General features: G+C 48.1%; 1 protein-coding gene and 1 long non-coding RNA gene across 3 annotated transcripts; one reads left to right on the plus strand and one right to left on the minus strand.

Moving 5' to 3' along the window:
• Positions 1-449: 449 nt before the first annotated feature.
• LOC123079917 (uncharacterized) lies at positions 450-3,427 on the plus strand. The gene is made up of 5 exons (XR_006438149.1): positions 450-885; positions 1,421-1,494; positions 1,973-2,018; positions 2,130-2,192; positions 3,190-3,427. It is a non-coding gene; the product is annotated as an uncharacterized lncRNA (long non-coding RNA).
• Positions 3,428-16,562: 13,135 nt separating this feature from the next.
• Positions 16,563-19,161, minus strand: LOC123079915 (protein NRT1/ PTR FAMILY 5.10). Of its 2 annotated transcripts, none has more exons than XM_044502746.1 (4): positions 18,757-19,161; positions 18,450-18,667; positions 17,799-18,306; positions 16,563-17,663 (listed from the first exon to the last, which is right to left on the minus strand). In XM_044502746.1, exons 1-4 carry the CDS (start codon positions 18,780-18,782, stop codon positions 16,850-16,852), a joined length of 1,566 nt encoding a protein of 521 aa, XP_044358681.1. In that variant the 5' UTR covers positions 18,783-19,161; the 3' UTR covers positions 16,563-16,849. The 2 variants fall into 2 exon arrangements, with proteins under 2 accessions (XP_044358681.1, XP_044358680.1); XM_044502745.1 differs by having other exon boundaries at positions 17,799-18,289; positions 18,757-19,129.
• Positions 19,162-22,743: the final 3,582 nt, after the last annotated feature.

A 22,743-nucleotide genomic window follows, 5' to 3' on the forward strand; every position in this document is an offset into this window, starting at 1 on the left:
AAGTCCTCTGGATCATGTTCGTTCCGAAAATCACGTTCCCGAAGGTTTCATTCCGTTTGGACTCCGTTTGATATTCTTTTTCTGCGAAACTCTGAAATAGGCAAAAAATAGCAATTCTGGGCTGGGCCTCTGGTTAATAGGTTAATCCCAAAAATAATATAAAAGTGAATAATAAAGTCTAATAATGTCCAAAACAGAATATAATATAGCTTGGAGCAATCAAAAATTATAGATACGTTGGAGACGTATCACCGAGCATAGTCTCAATATATTGAAGCAAACGTTGCGGCGATTTTTCGAACCCAAACGACAGGCTATGGGGGAGGAGCTAGCCAAGTTACTTGAAGCCGGGTTTATCAGAGAAATCAAACATCCGGACTCACTACAACAAACACCCCATATAGCAACAGATATGTAGCAACGAACTGTAGCATGTGTTGTCGTTGGGTTAACCCTCCCACCTGGCCACCTCCCCACGAGCCACGAAGGCCTCTAACCTCATCCACCACCACCACCTCGTGCGCTAATATCATGCGTCTAAGGATGAAATAAAAATAAAATCCTCTCCGCCAGCTCTCTCCCCCGATTCCTCTCTCCACCACCACCGATTCCAGGGAACTCCGGCGCTCCCCTGCACTCCTGATCCCTGGTTCGGATCCCTCTTACTATTCTCTCCTCTAACCCGCGGCCCGCCGCCTCCCCGACATCCTATGCGACCCTGCCCACGCCCCCGCAGAAACCCTAGACCCCCACGGGTCGCCGGCGCAGCTTTGGCACCTCCGGTTTGTCGGCCCACCACCCCGCCTCTCTGCACGAGCGGCTATCGGCTCGGGCTCGACGGTACTGCGCTCCGTCAGCTACCTCGACTCCGACGCCGACGGTTCAGTAAGGCACTGATCCCCTCTGATCTTACCCTTGCTGGTATTCGGTGTGGCTTGGCCATCATGCCAAGGCTGTTTCTTTTCCAGAAATTTTGACGATTATCTATGCTACCTTGATCACTCGCCTGATCTATGCATCCATGCCACTCCCCGATCCGAGTTCTCCACTGTAGTTGTGCGCGCACTGAAATACCAGGTTGTAAGTACCAGGGAATCAGTGTGTACTTAACTAATTTACGGCTGTTTGTTTTTGCTAATAACAGCTTGATGACATGGCACAGATAGTCTGATATATTCTGTAACTTCAGTTTTTTTCGAGATTGTATTCTGTAACTTCTTCATTGTGCTTGGTAAAAAAAATATCTTCTATGTTTACGCCACAAAACTTTGGATCTGTAAGTAATGCTAACAATGCCTAACAGTTTTGATAGCTTTTATTTGGGACTGACTGACAGTATACACTCTTTTTTTGCTTCTTTGCACTGTTATATTATTTCAGTTTCCTAACATACAGAAAAGCCCCGATCTGTTATCTTCAGGTTGTAGTTGAGACTTCATTTATGCCGAGTATGCTGTAGCAGCTGAACATCGTCATCGCTCAAATGTGTAGGAGGTGCCTTTCTTTACAGACTTTAGTTCCTTATATAGTAGCACTTTCTTACACCAACTGGGCATGCTTAATTTAAGTTGAAAGTTTTCAACCTTTAGGATAAATTCAAGTTTAACATTCCATATGTGTAGTTTGTTATTAGCTGCATTGTTATTTAGCTGGCTGGTACTAAGTTCTAAAAGGCATCCTCCTTCCAGAGCTAAATTTCTTAAATCTTAGAGAAAGTAAATATTTAGTCAATATGCATGTAAATCTTGATCTCGACATCTATATTTTACCTTTATATTGTGTCATTCACAGTTACATATGCAAGTTGGGTTTTATTATCTGTTCAGTAGTAGAGGGGAAATTGTGAAATGTTGATACGACTCCCTGGATACTACCCTAGTATGTCCTTGCGTCCGAGTGATGATATATCCAAACATCTAATATTGACTTGCACTTCTCGTGAATGAAATGTGACTGATTTTATCTTCTACAGTGCCTGCTTTCCATGATGTACCGATGTCATTGATGTGCCTTTTGTGGTGAGAAGATTACACAAATCTAGATCTGAAGTCTATTGAATTCTGCTCGAGAGTGTTATCCTACCTAACCCATATTTTTGGTTTCTAATGGAAGTAATTTTCATATAACAGATGAGAAAGGAACTAGGTATTGCAGATGATGTTACGGTGGTCATTTTCTACATTTGAGGACAGGTGGGCCATTAACTAAGATGGGCATTCTGTTTTCTTAAGTGTGGATGCTTTACTTCTTTTTTTAGTTTAAATGATGGCAGCTAATTGAACATCTCTGAACTTGCTTCATGTAATTCTCTTGATTTTAACTTCGAGAACATCTGATTTCCTGAATTCTCTGTACTTATTTAATTTTTTTGACAAGCTGTCTACCAATCATCAAGCACAAAAGATGCGCCACCATATAGATAAGCTTCTCTCGCCCTGCATTGACATGTTTTCCCCTTGTTTTATGAATGTGAAACAAGAATTGAACTTGACGCCGCTGAAGTTAAATTAAGTATATCCCTCTAGCATAATCATGCACATCAATTGTTCAAGAAAAAAATCTTCTATGTTATTTTTTCCCATCCTATACCAATGATCAATGTTGTAATAAGATTATTCCGCAGTTCACTAAGATTTCAGTATATAAGAGAGACTATACACATGTTTTTGTTTTCAATAATACATAGCAAAAAAAATTCAAATAACTATGATAGAAATCAGTGTCCTGTACGTGGTTCCACAAAGACAAGTTTATACTGTTCTGCACTTACTATGATAGAAATGATCTAAATCTCTGAATAGCAATGAGTGTGCAAAGTATTTAGCGTGCCATGAATTGCCAAAATGATAGTACTAATTATCGGTGAAGTTATTCTGATTTAGCAAATAAAACTTACCTGAATAAGCAATTTGCAAGATTAGATATCAAGCCAACAACATGCTCTTCTACGGCTATGTAATGCAACCAACCTAGCTCAGTAACCTTTCTAATGCTACATTAGAAAAATATGATCAGTTGATACGACCACTCAAAAATGTCAAAAGTAATTGTCATGCAGCTAGATTAGTTATCGCAAGGCCTTCAGCCTTTGTATGTTTCCCCCTCTTCTTAATTGTATTGCTCTATTGGCCAGGGTTTTTTCATTCTCTAATGCTACGTTACTCATGTCAGTTTTTATTTTTGATGTAGATTGCCAAGATAAATAGAGGATGCATGGATAAGTTGTTTTTGGCAAGGCAGAGAATGGGACTACTACCAACATAGTTTTACGTTAAGTTTTTAGAAAGCCGTTTTCATGGTCAGTGTATAGAAAATGATGTGACGTCATTTTCAGGGTCAATGTAAAGAAAATCATGTGTTTACTCTTTTGATTTTGTTCCATGTAATGCAACCAATCAGATTCAATATATGAGCTCTCCCTATTTACTGATTTTTTGCTCTTGTGCACTATCAATATTAACCGAATAATTGTTGTTGTTAATATATATAAAATATTGGCAATTGTCCATGCTATGCATCAACGCTTGCACTAATATGTTTATGGCCATTCCAAATAGTTCTGGGTAGCCACCAACGCATATGAGGTGTTGTTATGTTCTAACTATATGCGTTGCTGCCTTGCAACAATTTTTCACGTCGATTACCAACGCAATTATATGTGTTGTTGTAGGCCTTTGCAACGCCACCAACGGCAACGCATATACATCCGTTGGTATAGACCTCAACAACGCTTATATGGACATTCGACAACGCATCGATGCGTTGCTAAAGAGGGATGGGTTCTTGTTGTAGTGACTGGCTAGCGAACCTAGTCATGGTACCGAAGAAGGATAAATCCTGGCGCCTGTGTGTCGATTTCAAAGACCTTAATAAGGCCTGCCCTAAGGACCCCTTCCCACTACCTCACATCGACCAGATTATTGACGCAACCGCAGGACACAATTCACTGTGTTTCCTCGACGCATACTCCGGATACCATCAAATTAAGATGAAAGAATCCGACCAGGCCGCAACAGCATTCATCACCCCGTACGGGCCCTTCTGTTTCAACACTTTGCCTTTCGGGCTCAAGAACGCCGGTGCCACTTACCAGCGCATGATTCAAACATGCCTGGAAAAGCAAATCGGCAAGACCGTGGAGGCATATGTCGATGACGTAGTCATCAAAACCAAACATGTTGAATCCTTGGTGAATGATTTATGCCTTATATTCGACAACCTCCGAACATATGACATACGGCTCAATCCGGAAAAGTGCATTTTCGGCATCCCTGCCGGAAAACTGCTTGGGTTCATTGTCTCCAATAGAGGAATCGAAGCAAACCCAGCCAAAATCCGAGCCTTGACACAAGTGGCAACACCAACAGACCTCAAGCAGGTCCAAAAACTAGTCGGGTGCGTGGCAGCTTTGAGCCGTTTTATCTCCAGACTAGGAGAAAAGGCATTGCCATTGTATCACCGGCTTCGACGCACCGACCACTTCGCGTGGACGGACGCTGCCACAGCCGGATTGGAAGAAATAAAAACTTTGTTAGCAAGCAACCCAATCCTGGCCGCACCAAACGTCGGCGAGGCGATGTTGCTCTACATATCTGCAACCCACCAGGTGGTGAGTGTGGTGCTCGTCGTTGAACGAGAGGAAGAGAGACATAAATTCCCACTCCAAAAACTAGTATACTATGCATCGACGGTCCTCACACCATGCAAATCCCGATACCCGCATTATCAAAAGATAGCCTATGCGGTCTTTATGGCATCCCGCAAGCTGCGGCACTACTTTAAGAGTGCTCAATCACGGTGGCTTCCGAAGTACCACTCAATGATATTATAAACAACCGGGACGCTACCGGCCGGATTGCCAAATGGGCTATTGAGCTCTTACCATTTGAAATAACGTACAAGGCACGCCGAGCCATTAAATCTCAGGTGTTGGCTGACTTCGTGGCCGAATGGACAGAGGCCGAACTCCCTAAAGAGTACGGCACATATTTCAACTGGGTGATGCACTTCGACGGCTCTAAAATGCTAGCCGGACTTGGGGCTGGTGTCGTCTTGACATCCCCCACAGGAGACACAGTCCGCTATGTGCTACAAATATTATACACATACTCTAACAATGCAGCCGAATACGAGGCCCTACTGCACGGTCTCCGGATGGCCGTCTCCATGGGCATACAGCGCCTCGAAGTGCGCGGGGATTCCAACCTCGCAATATCCCAAATAAACAGAGAATTCGATGCAAAGGATCTGAAGATGGCGGCTTACCGCAACGCCGTACTCAAAATAGCAGCCCGATTCGAGGGGCTTGAGTTTCATCACGTGACTCGAGAAAGTAATCAAGCCGTGGACATCCTGGCTCACACGGGCGCTAAAGGCGATCCCGTCCCACCTAACACCTTTGTGGAAAGGCTCTTCAAGCCATCAGTGGTGTGGCAGGACGAGAGCGGAAACCCTGGTCCGGAGCCGATCACACCCCCAGATTCCGAACACAGTTCCGATATCATCGGGGGCTCGGGCGCCAAAATAACACCCTCGGCCCACGAAATCATGGCTATAATTGCCCCGTGGACTCAACCTTTCCTCGCCTACCTTGCTAGGAACGAGCTCCCTGACGATCAGACGGAGGCCCGTCGTATCGTTCGACGCTCGAAGGCCTACAAAGTCCATGAAGGAGAACTATACAAGAAAAGTACTACCGGAGTCCTTCAACGATGTATCTCCTAAGAGGAGGGACAACGACTCTTGGCTGAAATACACCCTGGTCTTGGTGGCCATCATGCCGCAGCTCGGGCCCTTCTAAGTAAAGCCTTCCGTACGGGTTTCTACTGGCCCACGGCCCGAACAGACGCACAGGACCTCGTACAACGCTGCGTAGGATGCCAGCTTTTTGCCAATCAAAGCCATATGCCGCCGACTGCCCTACGAACAATCCCCATTACTTGGCCTTTTGCGGTCTGGGGGCTAGACATGGTCGGACCCCTTAAAGGGGGAAGCCATAAGAAGAAATATTTACTAGTTATGGTCGACAAGTTCACTAAATGGATAGAAGCCAAACCAGTCAAAACGGCCGAGGCCGGACCGATGATAGACTTTATATCCGGTGTCGTACACCGTTATGGTGTCCCGCACAGTATTATTACAAACAATGGCTCTAACTTTATGGCCGATGAGGTGAAAACTTGGTGCGCTAATTTGGGCATCAAGCTCGATTACTCCTCCGTATACCACCCTCAGACAAACGGTCAGGTCGAACAGGCTAACGGCCTAATAATGAGCGACATCAAACCCGGACTAGTGGATCTCTGAAAGAATCAGTCAAGCAAGGAACTCGATTCCGTACTCTGGGGGCTGCGGACCACGCCCAATCGCACGACCGGATACACATTTCTTCATGGTGTACGGCGCGGAGGCAGTCTTGCCTTGCGACATTATTCATGACTCACCTCGAGTGCGCATGTACGAAGAGAGAGAAGCCGAGCTCGATCGGCAGGACGATCTGGACGGCCTGGAAGAGGAGCGCGATGTCGCGAAGGCCCGTTCCGCATTCTATCAACAGCAGGCTCGGCGATATCAAAGCAGGGAAGTACGAGCAAAGACTTATAATGTCGGTGAACTTGTTCTACGCCTACCAGAGAAGAAAAAGGACAAGCTCAAGCCCAAATGGGAGGGTCCCTTCATTATATATGAAGTTCTCACTGGAGGAGCCTATCGCCTTCGCAATGCTTCGGATAATCGCTTGGAACCAAACCCATGGAACGCTGCCCGGCTCCGAAGATTCTACGCCTAAGTCCGCACATGTACCTTTTTTCATCGCTTTCACTTTTTTCCTCTTTTTCCGTTTTATACGGCTTCTAGCTTGTGATCGGATAAACCGCACACTTGAGGGGTATACATCTTTAAATGTACATACCCCACAATACCTGGGGCTTCTTTTCACAAGAAGCTTATTTTCATTATTATTTTTCGAGCATCAAGCTCACCGTATATATGTGTTGTCCACTCATATATGTCTTTCCTTCACCATTATATGCACTTTTTATGACTTAAGATTTTGCCAAGCTGGGTTGCCTGGCTCCTCTGCTTATGCCCTACGTTCCCGCTTGTTCGGCTAGGGCATAAAGGGAGCACCTCTGCGATTGTTACAATCGAGTTATCCGGACATGTACCTCAGACTGGGTGAAGCCGAAAGCTAGCGTTCTTAAGGGAATAAATGGTCGGCGGACAAAAGACGAATTTCCCTTGTTGCAATACACAACCCCCAGACCATAACGTGTACTGTGATTTTTAGCATCACAGCTTCGGCATGCAAAAAAAAAGTACAGCGTGCTCGCCCAGGGAAAGGAACCCTTAACGGAACTATTCTCTCTGGAAGATGTTTCTTACAATTAAATGTAATATAACAAACTCCGAGAATACAACTTGTCTTTTCAAGCAACTATGACCGGACTGCCTGGTTTCTGAACATACTTTGGTGTTTACCTACGGTATAGTATTTGGAAATACTCCAAACCTCGGGTTTTCGGAGGTCGAAGCAAAAAGTCTGCCATGACAATGGTTTTACGAATTCGGTTGGAGACAAGTTTGTCGATAAAAGTACATCGCTACTTGGACTCAATAACTTCTTCTTCCTCTAGACCCTCTAACAGCTTTCTAGCTCACAATCCTGTTGTGAATACTTGGCGGCCATCTTCACTTGGTCGTACACCAGGCTGACCGGAATTTCCTGTCCATCGGATACTCGAGGTCCGACCCGCGCCATATGATTCGGATCAAGTCCGGTGTACCGTGTTTTCACCATGGCCCAGGCTTCCCGAGCACCTTCTCGGCATGCTGATATCTTCCATAGCGCAAAACGGCGCCGAGCTCCCTTGAATAAATTCACGAGTTCCTCCATACTTCCTGGAGGAGAATCGGCTGGCCATAAAGCCTTAGCGATGTTTCTCATTGCCTTCTGAGCTAGCTCATGCATCTTGGACAGCTCTTGTAGAAGGTCGCCTTGAAATCCGTACACCTCTTCTTCGGGCCGCCCCGTCAGCACACCTACAGAAATAAACTTGTTACGATTCGCCTTACCGAACTGTACGAAAGTAAGTTAAAAGGCATACTGAATATGCCGCCTCTCAGCTTTCTGTTCTCCTTCAAGGCGTCCGCCAGTTGGGCACGTCTTTCAGCTCTTCGCCTAGCTGGGTGTTGGCATCCTGTAGCTTGTTCTTCTCATCACTGGTCCGTGTCAGTATACGTTGACCAGCGGCCTCTTGCCTTTCGGCATGTTGTTTGTCCGCCTGGGCGGCCTTTAGTTCCTCTTTCAGCTGATCCGATGATCCTGCCATCGTAAATACAACAGTGTTTATTTGAATAAACATTACTGGCACATGATTATATTTTTCGGACAGAAGGGGACATTACCAGTCGGTGCCTCCTTGGATTTTCCAGTTCGGCGGTATCAATAGTTAGCTGGGTCTGATATTTTTCTAGCTCCTGAGACAGCATGTTGTTCTTCTCCGTGAGTACCTGATTATACAACGATCCTTAAAATCAGTTGCTTCAACTGTTTCAAGTCTCGGGGGCTACTGGTATATGATTATTAAAATCTACACAGTATGATCTTACCCGCATATCCTTTGAAAGCTGGTAAGTGGCTCCAGCAAGCCCATCTCGAGCGGCTCAGAGGTATGCATCCGCCGAGCTGAAGGCATTGAATGCCTCTTCAGTAAAGTGGGGGTCGCGCATAGGGGCCCTCCGGCGCCGATGGTTCATTGCACTCTCCACTTCGGAGTTGGTGACGGATACATTATCCGAATATTCGGAGAGGGGACAATCCGGCCTGGCACCCGTATCAACTCTAGCCCTGGAGGCAGGGTCCGGGGTCGGATTGGTGGACGCGTGCCCGGTGAGGTCTCCGGATACTGTCCGGCGAACGCTCTTCCTGAAGTATGGCGCAGTAAGGAACGGTATGATTTCCATGGGGCATATTAAAAACCATACCTCTTCGATGCAGGCTTGGAAGTGTCGCCATCCGCCTTTCTCTTCGAAGACCCACCTCACACAGGCTCCGCCCGTTTAAGGGATGCCTCAGCTGCGGAATGGCGATACGAGCGCCGCCCCTTTAAAGCACGAGACAGTGTGGTGGGTGAAGCGCAATGAGAAAACTCTTTTGGAGGAGATGTCTTCGGGGTACTTACATGAGAGGAAGGGAGAAGGCCGGGGTAATCGGCGGTAATGGCCACTTCCGTGCCGTCGTAGCTCGCCTGATAGAAGACCCCCTCCTTGAGCTCTACAAATATATCCGGATCCTCCTCAAATCTGGGATCCAGGTCTCGAATATGATCCTCTGGCTGCGGAGCAGGGCTATAAATCCCTGCGACGGCTTTCCTCCGTTCCTGTTAAAGATAGTCGGATTAAAGTTTGAATAAGTACGGCTCAGGAAGGAGATCGAGTAAAGTTACAAAGCAAAGGCTCACCCAGCTGGGAGGATTGTACATGGAAAAGCCTTCTCGGCATTTAAGGCGAGTGAACTCTTCTTTCTCCCCTTTATAAAGATCAGCCAACATGGCGGCCAGGGCGGCGAAGTTGTCCGGACCCTTGCACCCATAGCGAGATGTGTCATCCTCCCCGTTGTAGTCCACATGGGGAGTCCTATGGATTGGAGTGGTTGAACACCTCGCGTTATGGAAATCCCCATGACCTCAATTGTGGACAGTCCAGATTGGGTAAGTATCTTTATCTTGTCCATTAACTTCTTAACCTCCGCACTATCTTCCTCCTCGAGGCTCCGGGGGCGCCAGCTGTGGTGTTTCTTTAACGGAACGTTGGTGAATTCGGGTAGGCCTCGTCGGATGGGGTATGAGAGAACGACGTCTTCAATATAAAACCACTCCGAGGGCCACTCTTCGGATGCCTTCTTCGGAGTGCCGGACAGGTATCATGTCCCAGCTATGCGCCACACTTCGGCGCGCCCACCTCGAATATGGATTCCTTTTGGGAGCGAGGGATGAGGCAGAATAATTTCCTCCATAACTCAAAATGGGCCTCGCAGCCTAGGAACAGCTCGCAAAGAGCGACGAAGCCCGCGATGTGCAGAATGGAGCCTGGCGTGAGATTGTGCAGTTGGAGGCCATAGTACTCCAGGAGACCGCGGAGGAAAGGATGGATTGGAAATCCAACGCCTCTTAATAGGAAGGAAACGAAGCACACTCGCTCCCCCTCGGTAGGATTGGGGAAGTTTTCCGCCGGGCTTCGCCGTTGATGGAAGCTAATCCCGCCTGAACGGGGACTAGATCCGCGGGAGGGAGATATCCCTGCATCTGGAGCTTGGTCAGCTGGGCGTGGGATACTGAGCATCTCTCCCAATCGCCTTTTTCAGGGCCGTGGGGGCGGGGGGAAGAACTAGGAATGCTGGCCATGTTTGCGCGGTTTCTTGTGGCAAGCTCTAAGGACTTTCCGCCTGGTGTGGAATGGCATCTGAGATTCAATCTCCTTAAATAGACGCCTTCCCTACATGGCCTGGGTGTTATGTGTAAAAATGCTTGGACCCCTCGTATTCGTCTGACACGTGGAAGCCGGGGCGACGATGGCGAGAAGCCGAAGGATATAACATTTAATGTAGATCCGAGCTGTTCGAAGAATTCACCTTACCAAGACCGAAGATGTCAAAGCCGAATACAATACTTTGGTTCAGATGCTTTGAAGTACTCGGAGGAGGAACCCGCCTTGCAATGCCGAAGACAATGTGCGTGCCGGACACGTCGTCATTGAAGACTGGTTCGGGGGCTACTGAGGGAGTCCTGGATTAGGGGGTCCTCGGGCGTCCGGGCTATGTGACATGGGCCGGACCCATGGGCCGTGAAGATACGATATGGAAGGCGTTCCCCCGTGTCCGGATGGGATTCCCCTTGGCGTGGAAGGCAAGCTTGGCGTTCGGATATGAAGATTCCTTTCTCTGTAAACCGACTCTGTACAACCCTAGCCCCCCTCCGGTGTCTATATAAACTGGAGGGTTTAGTCCGTAGAGGCAATCATAATCATACAGGCTAGACATCTAGGGTTTAGCCATTACGATCTCAAGGTAGATCAACTCTTGTAACCCCTATACTCATCAAAGTCAGTCAAGCAGGAAGTAGGGTATTACCTCCATCGAGAGGGCTCGAACTTGGGTAAAACATCGTGTCCCTGCCTCCTGTTACCTTCAATCCTTAGACGCACAGTTCGGGACCCCCTACCCGAGATCTGCCGGTTTTGACACCGACAGGGGGGGGGGTTGTGCGGAGTACGTCATGGAGAATGATCATTTGGATGCTGATGAGATTGTAGATGAAGTTGAACAACTTACCATCAGACACGATATACCATGTTAAAGAAAATAAGAAAAATGAGGGTGGGGAAGAAGATATGTTAGGGGAGAGCATAGATGACATCCTGGTTGTGATGGTGGCACTGCTAGAGTTACGGATTCATTTTGTGAAGCTCGATAACTTAGATTGAAAGCCGTCTCGACAAAGATCAAAACACTGCTCATGAAGAGCTCATTTGGTTTGCATGATTTAAGAAACACGAGAATAGGAAATGATACATGAATGTCACAGGAATGCATGCGCAAAATAGTGAATTTATAAACACATGAATTTTGTTAACTTTGGTGTTTGGTTCACAGGAATTGGAAAAAGAAAATAATCCTAATAAGCATGGTGAAATCAAAGTAAAACCACATGAAATATATGCTTAGAATGCTATTATGTCACAAAGGATTATAGTCTCGTTTTTCTGCATACATATATGGAAAGAAGGTCCTAGTGGATGTTCGAATTCCTGCATTTTTTCTTTGAAACTGAGATCAAAGAAAAATATTCTCCAATTTTCCTTTGCCCCGTTCCTTTGAGCGAAAGGTATGAATAGTATCATCATACGGGGAAAAAGTTACATTGCTATGTTATTTCTCTACTTTTACTTTGAACCAAAGGATCCCTAAGCATTGAACATGCAAAAGTCTCCTTTAGCCATAGCCCAAGTATAACCCCTCCGTTCCAGCTAATGAATGCAAACCACATTAACATATTGTAGCAGTCACCTTTTTTTTGACATGTAACTAGGGGTTTTATTGATCAACCAAAGCCGAAGGAATACAAGTAATGTCTGGCGGGTTCCCTAGCCACAAATGGCGTCCAGTAGGGAGAGACGAGGCTGCCTTTGCCAAGGCATCAGCCTCAAAGTTTGCCTCTCTACTTTCAAAACGGAACTTAACATCTACAAAATCTGTAGTTCTAGCTTTAATCTCCTGAATTACAAAAGCATAGGAGGTAGAAGACGCAGCCCCCTTGATATCCGAAACAATCTTGTAGGAGTCACCTTGGTCCCTTCCGTAGATAATAGGCTTTGGAATTGTCGTGGCCTTGTAACCTAGCACGAATGGCCCATGGGTTTTCAGACATTTGGCGCCACCTCCCATTTTCTTGCGAGAGCTATAGTCGTCGTACTGATTCCTACATGCGTCTCCCTTAGGAGATTTCAAAAATGGGCCAACCCAGCAATTGGTTTCAAGTCAGTGTGTCGCTCCCTCGGGGTCGCTTCTCGCTCGGTTTGAAGTTCGGTTTTATTAAAAAATGTCTTTCTTCCTTTTTCATATTTTTGGGTTTTCAATTTTTCTATGTTTATTCACCGTTTTACTTCCGTTTTCTTTGATTTTTTGGTGTATTTTTCGTTTTTATTTTATCTTCTCCTTCTTTTGGTTTTTCTTTGTTTGTTTTTTGATTTTCATCAGTTTTCTTCGGGGTTCTTATTTCATTTTTCACACATGACAGCATTTTCCCATACACATTGTATATTTTTTATACATCAAGAATATTTTAATTTTCAAACACATGATTAACATTTTTCAAGAATATATGGTTTGGTGTCTATTATTTTTCATAAACATAGTACACTCATTGTGTACACCAGGAACAATTTTTGTACTCGTTAAACATTTTTGAAATACATGCTTATCATTCTTTTAATATATATTTTGATGTCTACTGTTTTGATATACATTTTACATTTTTGGCATACATAGGGAACATTTTTTATACATGTTTAATATATTTTTAAATATATGACAAACATTTTCTTCAAATATTTGTTTTTCATGTCTATTTTTTCATACATACTGTGCATTTTTCGTATACATGGAACATTTTTCTATACATGTTAAACATTTTTCCAAATACATGATTAACATTTTCTCAAATATATAGTTTAATGCCTAATTATTTTCATACACATTGTACATTTTTTTATACATTAGGAACATTTCTTATATATGTTTAACATTTTTACATATATAATTTACATTTTTAATATATGTTTCTGATTTCTAAATTTTCATTCATATTGTACATTTTTCATATACAACCAAAATATTTTTTTACATGTTTACCATTATTTTTGCACTGCTAAAACTTTTTTTAAATATGTAATGAATGATTTAAAAAAACTGAAAATTTAAATGTCAGGAAAAAACCCGGAGAAAAATGGAGAAGAAACGAAAACCCCGCAAGAAAAACCGATCTAAAAACACTGGGCCTGACCCATTTACGGGAGCTCTGCGAACGATGCCACCTTCGGGTCCCTGCAAGCAACACACAGTCGCGGCCCCCATTTTCGTACTTGCAGATCACCCAATCACTTTGTACTATAGCTAGGCCCAAGCACATGAATCATGTAGTGTCGCTGATGCTACAGGTAGGATTCCTTGGAGAACTGCAGTCGTCGCAAGACAAATTTTGGTCCCCTTGGGTCGAACCACCATTTTGGCGTTGAGTGGTGATGGGACCTTAAATCTTAAGTGTATTACGTTCTTAGTCAACGTCTAGTGATGATCGTAGTTTATGAGAATAAATTACACCTCGTTCTTTTTTGGTGGTGCCATGAAGTAGAGAGTTTTGTGTCCTCGCAGATCCAATTATACGAGTTTATGTTAGCGTGTCAAACTTTTTTTTTCTTGGTTTGATTTTTGTGGAGATGAAATCTTTCATCGACACCATGGTGAAGATATTGTGATTCGATGACCTGCTCTTCTAGGGGATCATCCCGACCCAAGTAAGTTCATCGCCCAATGATTTCCATCTTTTTAGATATAGGCAACTCGAGGGGCTATCAGAAAACTTTATTGGCCATGTTTGTGCGGGTGAAAAAGCGATAGCGCCGTCGCCGTGGTCTAATTGTATCCTCTATACTGAAATTTTAGGAGTATTAGCAGAGATTGACATCATAAAGAATGTGTTTTGAAGAGATCTTATTGTAATTATTAATCATATGAGTTACTTTGTATTTGCTCGGAGCTCAGATCTTTTTTCTTCGAATCAAGAGCTTATATTGCTCAAAGGGATTACAATGAATCTGAATACAGCCAGCTTGGAAACTAGACATGTAATTTATCCTCCTCTCATCTATGGCCTGCTTAGCACAAGGATGGGCCGTTTTTTTTTTTACCCCTAAAAAAAAGTAAACCCACATTTTCTCAAAAAAAAAAAACTAGTAAACCCAACCAGAAGCTCCTTGATTTCATGGCAAACAGCTGAGACAGCGGTTCCCTCTGAAGATTCAGAGTTGCGCGTCACCACCTAGTTAGCATCACTTTCAGAGCAACTTCAACATGCCGACCCAAACGGACGGCGATTTCGTCCTTTTTTGTCCGTTTGGGTTGGCCGCCCGCCCGGCGTCCGCCCTGTTTTTCATATGGGTCGGCAGCGCGCCCAACACGCCGACCCATATGTGCAGGCGTGGTCGGCTGGCCGCCCAATTTTGCATTGCATTGTGAAATAAAAATTTAACAAACAAAATAGTCCGCCCAAATAAATAGTATAGTTACAGGCCAAATAAAAATAAAAATGTTTCACATATTTTTACAAACGAATAAAAAAAGATACATCTATTGGTTGCCAACATGAGTCCACATATGCTCAACCAAATCATTTTGCAGTTGCACGTGAGTTTCCCAATCACGCATGTCTTTATGAAACCGAGTGAACTGCTCAAATGTTGCCGCAACTCCATGCTCAGGCACAACATTCTCACCCTGAAACTGAAAGCCTTAATCGTACAGACGTTCCGGGCGCTCGTCTTCTACGATCATATTGTGCATGATCACACAAGCAGTCATCACCTCCCATAGTTTCTGCGTGCTCCAAGTATTAGCAGGATACCGAACGATGCCCCATCGAGATTGCAAAACACCAAAGGCACGCTCGACATCCTTTCTAGCACTCTCTTGCTCTTGGGCAAATCTTTTCCTTTTCTCTCCAACAGGGTTGGGTATTGTCTTTACAATAGTGGTCCACTGAGGATAGATACCGTCACCCAAATAGTACCCTTTGTCGTAGTTGTGACCGTTTATAGTAAAGTTCACCGGTGGGCTGTTGCCTTCGCAAGCCTAGCAAACACCGGCGAGTGCTGAAGCACGTTGATATCATTGTGTCGGCTCTCTCAAGTACTCAGGGCCAAACACAACAATCACAGGCCTGCAGAACTTATACAGGGACTCTAGGCATGTAGACTCGCTCATACAGACGTACTCGTCAATGAGATCACCGGGCACTCCGTATGCAAGCATTCGGATGGCGGCAGTGCATTTCTGATAAGAGGAGAAACCAATCTTGCCGACGGCATCCTCTTTGCACTCGAAGTAGTCATCATAGCCGACCACTCCCTCTCTAATACGGTTGAAAACATGCCTACTCATACGGAACCGGCCGCGGAATTTGTGATGTTTGAACAACGGGTTTGTTGTATCAAAGTAGTCCTTCCAGAGAAGGAAATGCCCGCTCTCTCGATTACGATTCAACGCCGGAAGGTGGCCCGGAATGGAGCCACGGAACAACGGCCGCTGGTTGTTGAGGTGGTGATGGACCAACACGGCAGCCAATATCTCCTCCTCGTCGTCAGACGACGAATCGTCGGAGTCGCAAATGAAATTGTGGAAAAAGAACTCGTCGGCGGATCGGAGTCCATTTTCTGTCGAACAGCTTGCGGGCGTCGAAGAAGGAGACGGCCGGCGAGGGGAGACGCGGCGCCCACAGACCAGCTAGCTGCCCTGCCGGCGTCCGACGAGTGTGACGGCGTCTGACGAGCGTGCCGGTCGTATGTGGCGGGGGCGGCGAGGCGTCTTCTTGGTCGCGGGCGGCTGTGCGGTGGGGGAAGCGGCGGCGGGAACTAGTTTGCTCCCTGGCGGCGGCGGGCGACTGGGGGCAGGGGCGGCGTTGCTGGACGGATGTGGAGGCGGCGGCAGCTGGAAGAGTCGCCGCAAAAATGGGCGGCGGCGTCGGTGACGGAGGAGGTGGGGGGCGAGGGTTGCTTGCTGGCCGGGGGGGGGGGAGGCCAATGTGCCACAGACCAGCGGGCCCGGGGACAGGAGTAGGCGACCGCGCGCGCGTCCGGTGCATGTCCGCCCCGACGCAAATCAGGCTTAAAAATGGGTCGCCCGCGGACGAAAAACGGACGTGCGTCCGTTTGGGTCGGCGCGTTGGGCCGCCTTTTCTGTCCGCACCAACCCAAACAGACGGCCGCGGACAAAATGGGTCGACTCATTGGAGTTGCTCTCACTGCAAACCCTTATACCAGATCTCTGGCAAGTTGTATTCCTTCACGAATGGGCATACATCTCCATGGCTTGAGCTCTAGCCGCAAACCAAACCGGTACCAAACTGCGTGCGCCCATACAAAGCTTTCCGTCAGAGCTTCCAACCACAAGTCCTGTGCTGCCATAACCACCCAGTTCAAGGAATGAAGCGTCGACATTGATTTTCAGGCTTCCCCTTTTCCGGCGAGCAGTCTCCATTATACTATAACGCTATACATCTATACATTCGCAAGCAAGTGATTACATGACAGCACCACCGTCGCCATGGTCATGGTGAGCCACCCTCTTCTTGTACACATAGACGCGCGAGACGACCACGAACGCGGCCAGCTCCGCCGCGCAGAGCCCGGCGAGCAGCCAGTAGAAGTAGTCGAGGTGCGCGCGGTTGAGGTTGTTGGAGAACCAGCTGGCGCCGCCCTTCTTGGTGGCGCCGTCGATGGCGGAGATGAGGAAGCTGCTGAGGAAGTGGCCCACCCCGAAGATGCTGAGGAAGAAGGCCAGCCCCAGGCTGCGCAGCGCGTCGGGGACCTGGTCGTAGAAGAACTCCTGCAGCCCGATCATGGCGAACACGTCCGACAGCCCGAACAGCACGTACTGCGGCACCATCCACCACAGGCTCATCGGCAGCGCCGCCTTGGGGTCGTCCACGAGCCCGGCGTCCCTCGCCACGCCCAGCCGCCTCGCCTCCACCAGCGCCGCCACCACCATGGCCACGAGGGCGAGGACCAGCCCCGTGCCGATCCTCTGCAGCATGGTGATTCCCGAGGACAGGCGCGTGAACCGCCGGGCGGCGGGCACGAAGAGACGGTCGTAGACAGGGATGAAGGTGATGATGGTCAGGCTGATGAACGTCTGCAGCGCCGCCGGCGGCACGCGGAAGGTGGCGCCGATCCGCCGGTCCAGCGTCGCGGCCTGCTTCGTGAAGAAGGTGGACGACTGGGAGAAGATGACGGCGTAGATGATGCACGTCGCCCAGATGGGGAACAGCCGCAGCAGGCCCCGAACCTCCTCCCGGTGCTCCGCGTTGAACTCACCATCCTCACCCGCAAGAGTGCTGCTCGTCACAAGAGAGACCAAACACATCAATTTCCACCGTAATCAATGTAAGCCTGATTGGATGATGCATTCAGAAATCTCATGGCGAAATTGCAGATTTCAAACGAGAATGATGGATGATGAGTGATCATACTTGGCGCATTGGCTGGACTTGGAGCCTTTGAGGAGCGCGACGAAGGCCCTGGCGAGGCGGGCGAAGGGGCTGGACTGGGTGGAGGTGTAGTAGCGGTAGCGGCGGGTGCCGAGCAGGAACATGGCGAGCGCGAGGACCATGACGAGGCAGGGGATGCCGAAGCCGAGGCCCCAGCCGATGTTGTCCTGGATGTAGCTGGAGACCATGGTGGTGGCGGCGGTGCCGGAGCACATGCCGAAGTACCACCAGTTGAAGAAGGAGCTCCGGGAGACGGACTCCTCGGGGTGGTGCTGGTCGAACTGGTCGGCCCCGAACGCCTGCGCGCAGGGCTTGTGCCCGGCCTCCGCCAGCGCCACCAGGTAGAGCGAGACGTAGAAGATGGTCACCTGCACCGGCGACGGCGAGCACGCGCCCGAGAGCGAGGTGAAGCTGGTGCACCCGTCCGAGTGGAACACCGGGAGCGCCGAGGACAGGGTCAGCATGCCCATGCTCTGCAACGGCAACCCGGCTGTCAGTGGTCAGCCGGACGCACTTCTCTGTCAGTGGAAGCGCGCGAGCTTGATTGGGGGAGGGCGGACAGAAAGGGGTTCGTTCATGGAGCACTTTTTTTGTCAAAAGGGAATTTTTACGGGAGGGGAAAAGCGGGCTGACCACGACGAAGAGGACGGAGGCGAGCACGATGGTGCGGAATCTGCCGAGCCAGGCGTCGGCGACGCAGGCCACCAGCAGCGGCAGCATCGTGGCCACGCCGCTCCACGCGTTGATCGCCGCGGCGGCGCCGGCCGTGGACTCCCCCAGCGGCCCCGTGAGGTAGCTGATGAGGTTGGCCGACACCCCGTGGTACGCGAACCGCTCCGCGATCTCCACACCTTGAATCCCAAGGACACAGAAAGGAACCCAAATTAAGACCACCCCTCGATCGATGATCATCATGGGCTGGATCGGGGGCCGTACGTACCGAGGACGAACATGGCGGCGGACCATCGGCCGGTGGAGGCGCGCGGGGCGGGGCCGCCGCGGAAGTCGACGACGCCGGGCACGGCGCCGTCGGAGCGGGGCAGGAGGAGGGCGCGGGTGGCGTCCATTCTTCTTCAGTTGGGTCTGGTCTGGCCTGTCGCGTGTGCGTGCCGGCAAATCAAACCGGAAGGGGCTGCTGCACAAAGGATAATGCGACGGGGGCCGGGGCTATCATCATATACCGTGGCGGCCGGCTGAGGTGCAGTACGGGATCGGGCCAGCGCGCAGCACGACGGACGGGCTCGGACAAGGAGGTACACGACACGATTCACGCTGCAATCCGCCCTTTTTCTTCGCTTTTCGCTAACAAAATACGCTCTTTTTCTTCTCTGGGAATCTTCTGCTAAGCACTAGTAAATGGACCGTGCGACTTTACACGGATGTGTACGCCTCACGTGGTGGGTAAATTGATAATGATGCTGCCCATGATATCCTTTCCAGCAAAGGAAAATGTGGTGCTGTCCCCAGCAATGGCATTGGCGTGCACGGCGACGGCGGGCGCACCGGGAGGCGGCCATGGATGTATCATGATTCCATCCTGAATTCGTACTGTGTGATGACGCGGGTGAAGAGGGGTGTGCGGTAGAGTGGGAGAATCACGCCACCTACTCGAATCGGAGCGGGGGTTGCGGGGGATGGGATGGGAGGAGACGTGCGTATGCGGAGAGGCGACCTGATCCGGTTCTGGGGTTGGCGCGGCCCCGTTTGGCCGGTTGCGTCGCGCGGAATCGCGTGGGCATCGCCCGGATCTCTTGCGGGAGATGTCAGCCTGGTACTCCCTTAATCTGACGAATGAGACTCCTTTTATAAAGCTAAGATAAGTCATTGATGTACCCTCGAAAAAAAAGATGTTCCTAAAGCCCTGTTTTTAAAACAACTCTTCGATTCATAGGATTTTCAAATAAATCCTAATATATTAGAATTTTCAATAGTTATTTAAGTATCAGTCGTTTGATCTGTAGGAACAATTTCTTTGCGCCACATCTCATAGAAAATATAGCATACATTTTTTTTGTTGCATAAAGACCAGATCTTGATCGGAAGTAGTACAAACCATCTCAAACATAATAAAGATTACATCGAGATTTTGAGACCATCGAACGACCACTATCGACGCCAGAACGAGCCGCTATCGCCGCTTCTTTAGCGGAGCCAGCTTGACCTTGTCGATGACAGTTGAGAACTCTTGCATAGATCTGAAGTAACAGCAATGGAGCCTCGAGCGTCGCCGTTGAACCCGTGCATAAATTTGAAGTACATAGCACCAAATCTCGCTACATGATGAGAAACACTAATCTCACCGCCCTAAGGCGATGGCAGGAATCTATGCCGGAGCTCCGTCGACTACGAATCTATGTCGGAGCTCCGTCGACTACATCCAGACAGACGAACTCAAGGAGGATCAGTGTCCGGAGGACAAACTCAAAGAAGGAGCGCCTCCATCCGCCTGAGCGTCGCACCTGCGAGGATTATACCCTAATCTAAACTACTAACCAGAGTGAAGGCACCGGGATTTCCCTCCCCGCCACCGGCCACCATAGTGGCATGCAGAGGTTAGGCGAATCCATGGGCTCGTCAGTGAAGTCTGGAGGGAAGAATTTGCGCCTAGGGTTAGCGGAGAAAAACGAGAGAAAATTTAGCATACACTTAGGCCTATATATATATATATATTTGTCTTTTAATCAAATGAACCAAAATCATGCAGGAAGAATGGGCATGCCATTTCAATCCTGCATTTTTACAAGCTCATGAATCAAAAAGACCCTAGGTTCTCAAACTTTCTTAAAGGGTCATGGTCTCTTGTATGTACCCGCAAAAAAAGGGTCTTTGTATCTTCCCAAAGCTACCGTATTTGTTGAGGAGGTGCAACTGCTTCTTTTAAGTCCTTCAAGTTCTTAAGGGGTCCTGTATAGTCCCACTCTGATCTTTTTGTTTGACTGTTGATATTGTAACGGTGCTCGGTTTAGCGTGGCGTAAGAAGGCGATGATGGGTACTTGAAGATTGATCGATGATGACTTGACTATCATGAAGATGGCGTGTGAAGACGACATGTCTTGTGCTGAATTGACTATTGATGGAGGTGACTCAAGACGAGAGACAAACAGGAGAGGATGGCCATGGCAGTGACGAGCGATGGTAGGAGAGGCGGCAACCCAGGACGCAAATGCGACAGGTGGTCAAGTGTTGGCGGTGAGGACGAGTGGAGGTGGAATTTAGGGGTTAGGGGTTCCTAATGGTTGGGGTAAACTCTGATGTGGTTTACATGTTTGACGCATATGGTGTCCCGGCGATGCGCGGGGGGGGGGGGGGGGGGGGGGTTGCATCATGTGATGCATACAACCATTTATAAAGCGTTCAAGTTAACAAGTACATGCAGGGATGTAAATAAAAAGAGGACACAAGCACAGTCAGACCGATAAAAATAACTAAATCGTTCTTTGCGACATTCCGGTACGCATGAAATATTGAAGAAGAAAAATGTGGTGAGCCCTTTGGAAATTTTTAGGATCAAAGTGGAGACTTCCTGAATTCAAGGCCTGGATTGCACGTACTCGACAACTTTGATGATTGCATACGTATTTTACTCTACTCTCCTGCAATATCAATGTCATACGTTGTATTTTTTTATAGCGGTGCCTAAATCTGAAAAGGATTGTGTCCAGACTCCATTTGTCTGTACAAGTTGACAGTGAAACCGATGTGTCGTCGTTGTTGGAGCCTTTCTCAGAGTATCCAGCGTTTAAACCAGGTCGCTGTTCATCGTTCCAGAAATGGACGTGCGAAACCACGTCCTACAGGTTGTGAAGAGAATACACGGTTGACAGTTCGAGACAATTCACCGCCTCCTATTTTCAGTAGTACGTAGTTCAGTTCGTATGCCCAGGTAGGTTCCAAAGTTCCAAAGTTCAACTCCAAGCGACTCTGATCGATCTCGAGATACACGGATGCGGCGAGCTGCCGCGGGCGCAGCAGATCCGGGGCGTGTGCCGGCGGCGCGGGGGCACACGCCCGGGCACGTTCCCCACGCGCACTGCGCGTGGCTGTCGCGCGCAAAAAGGGGGCGGGCGTCCTCCGTGCACGGGCCTCGTGCCACCTCGGACGGACAGGCTCTTTCCTCATCTGCCTTCCCCGAAACGGACAAGCACGTAGGAGTGCTTGCTTCACCAGTAGCCGCGACTTGCAGCCTTCTGATCTGTTTTCTTTCCTTTTGAGCTGTCTGTTTGTTTGTTTGAATAAAAATACAGTTTTATTAAAGCACATGTACATGTGCCATAAGTATTGTACATTTAAGTTCTATGTCATTGGTTTTACATCAATATTCGTGTGAATATTTTTCTTTCTCTCTGTGTTTGATTCACACACTTAGATGTGCAATAATTAGGGCACATCTAGATGTATCCTAGACACACCCATAAAAATAGGATGTGGCTAGCGAGCGCTCGGGCGCCTACTCGTGTGATCTAGCGCTCCTATCATATATGGAAAATGCAACTGATTTCCCCCCACATACTTCTAAAAAAGGAAGTACTCTGGTCCCTTGATACCACCTTCCCTCGTACCCCACATGATCCCACCACGTTAGTAAAGAAATCATTTCAGATCTAGTCTCTACGTGCATTTATTTGGAGTTTAAAAAATCTTAAAAGCCATAACTTTTGATTCAAGCGTCAGAATCCAGTTTCGTTTCCACGGCCGGGATCCTCCTGTTCATTCTTCCTCAACCGGCTCGGGCGTGTGTGGCGGCCTCCTCTCGATCGGGGTCCTGTTCATCCAGCGACGACGGCCTACTACTACCATGGGGTCATGTTCATCGAACCCTCACCGGGAATTGTTCATCCACAGCCAACCAACCGGCTTGACTCACCACATCTCGACTCGTTCTACATCCGCGCGCACGGACATCGAGAGGGAACCCAACACCGGCTG

Source organism: Triticum aestivum, chromosome 3D, assembly GCF_018294505.1.
Source record: "Triticum aestivum cultivar Chinese Spring chromosome 3D, IWGSC CS RefSeq v2.1, whole genome shotgun sequence".
Lineage (NCBI taxonomy): Eukaryota > Viridiplantae > Streptophyta > Magnoliopsida > Poales > Poaceae > Triticum > Triticum aestivum.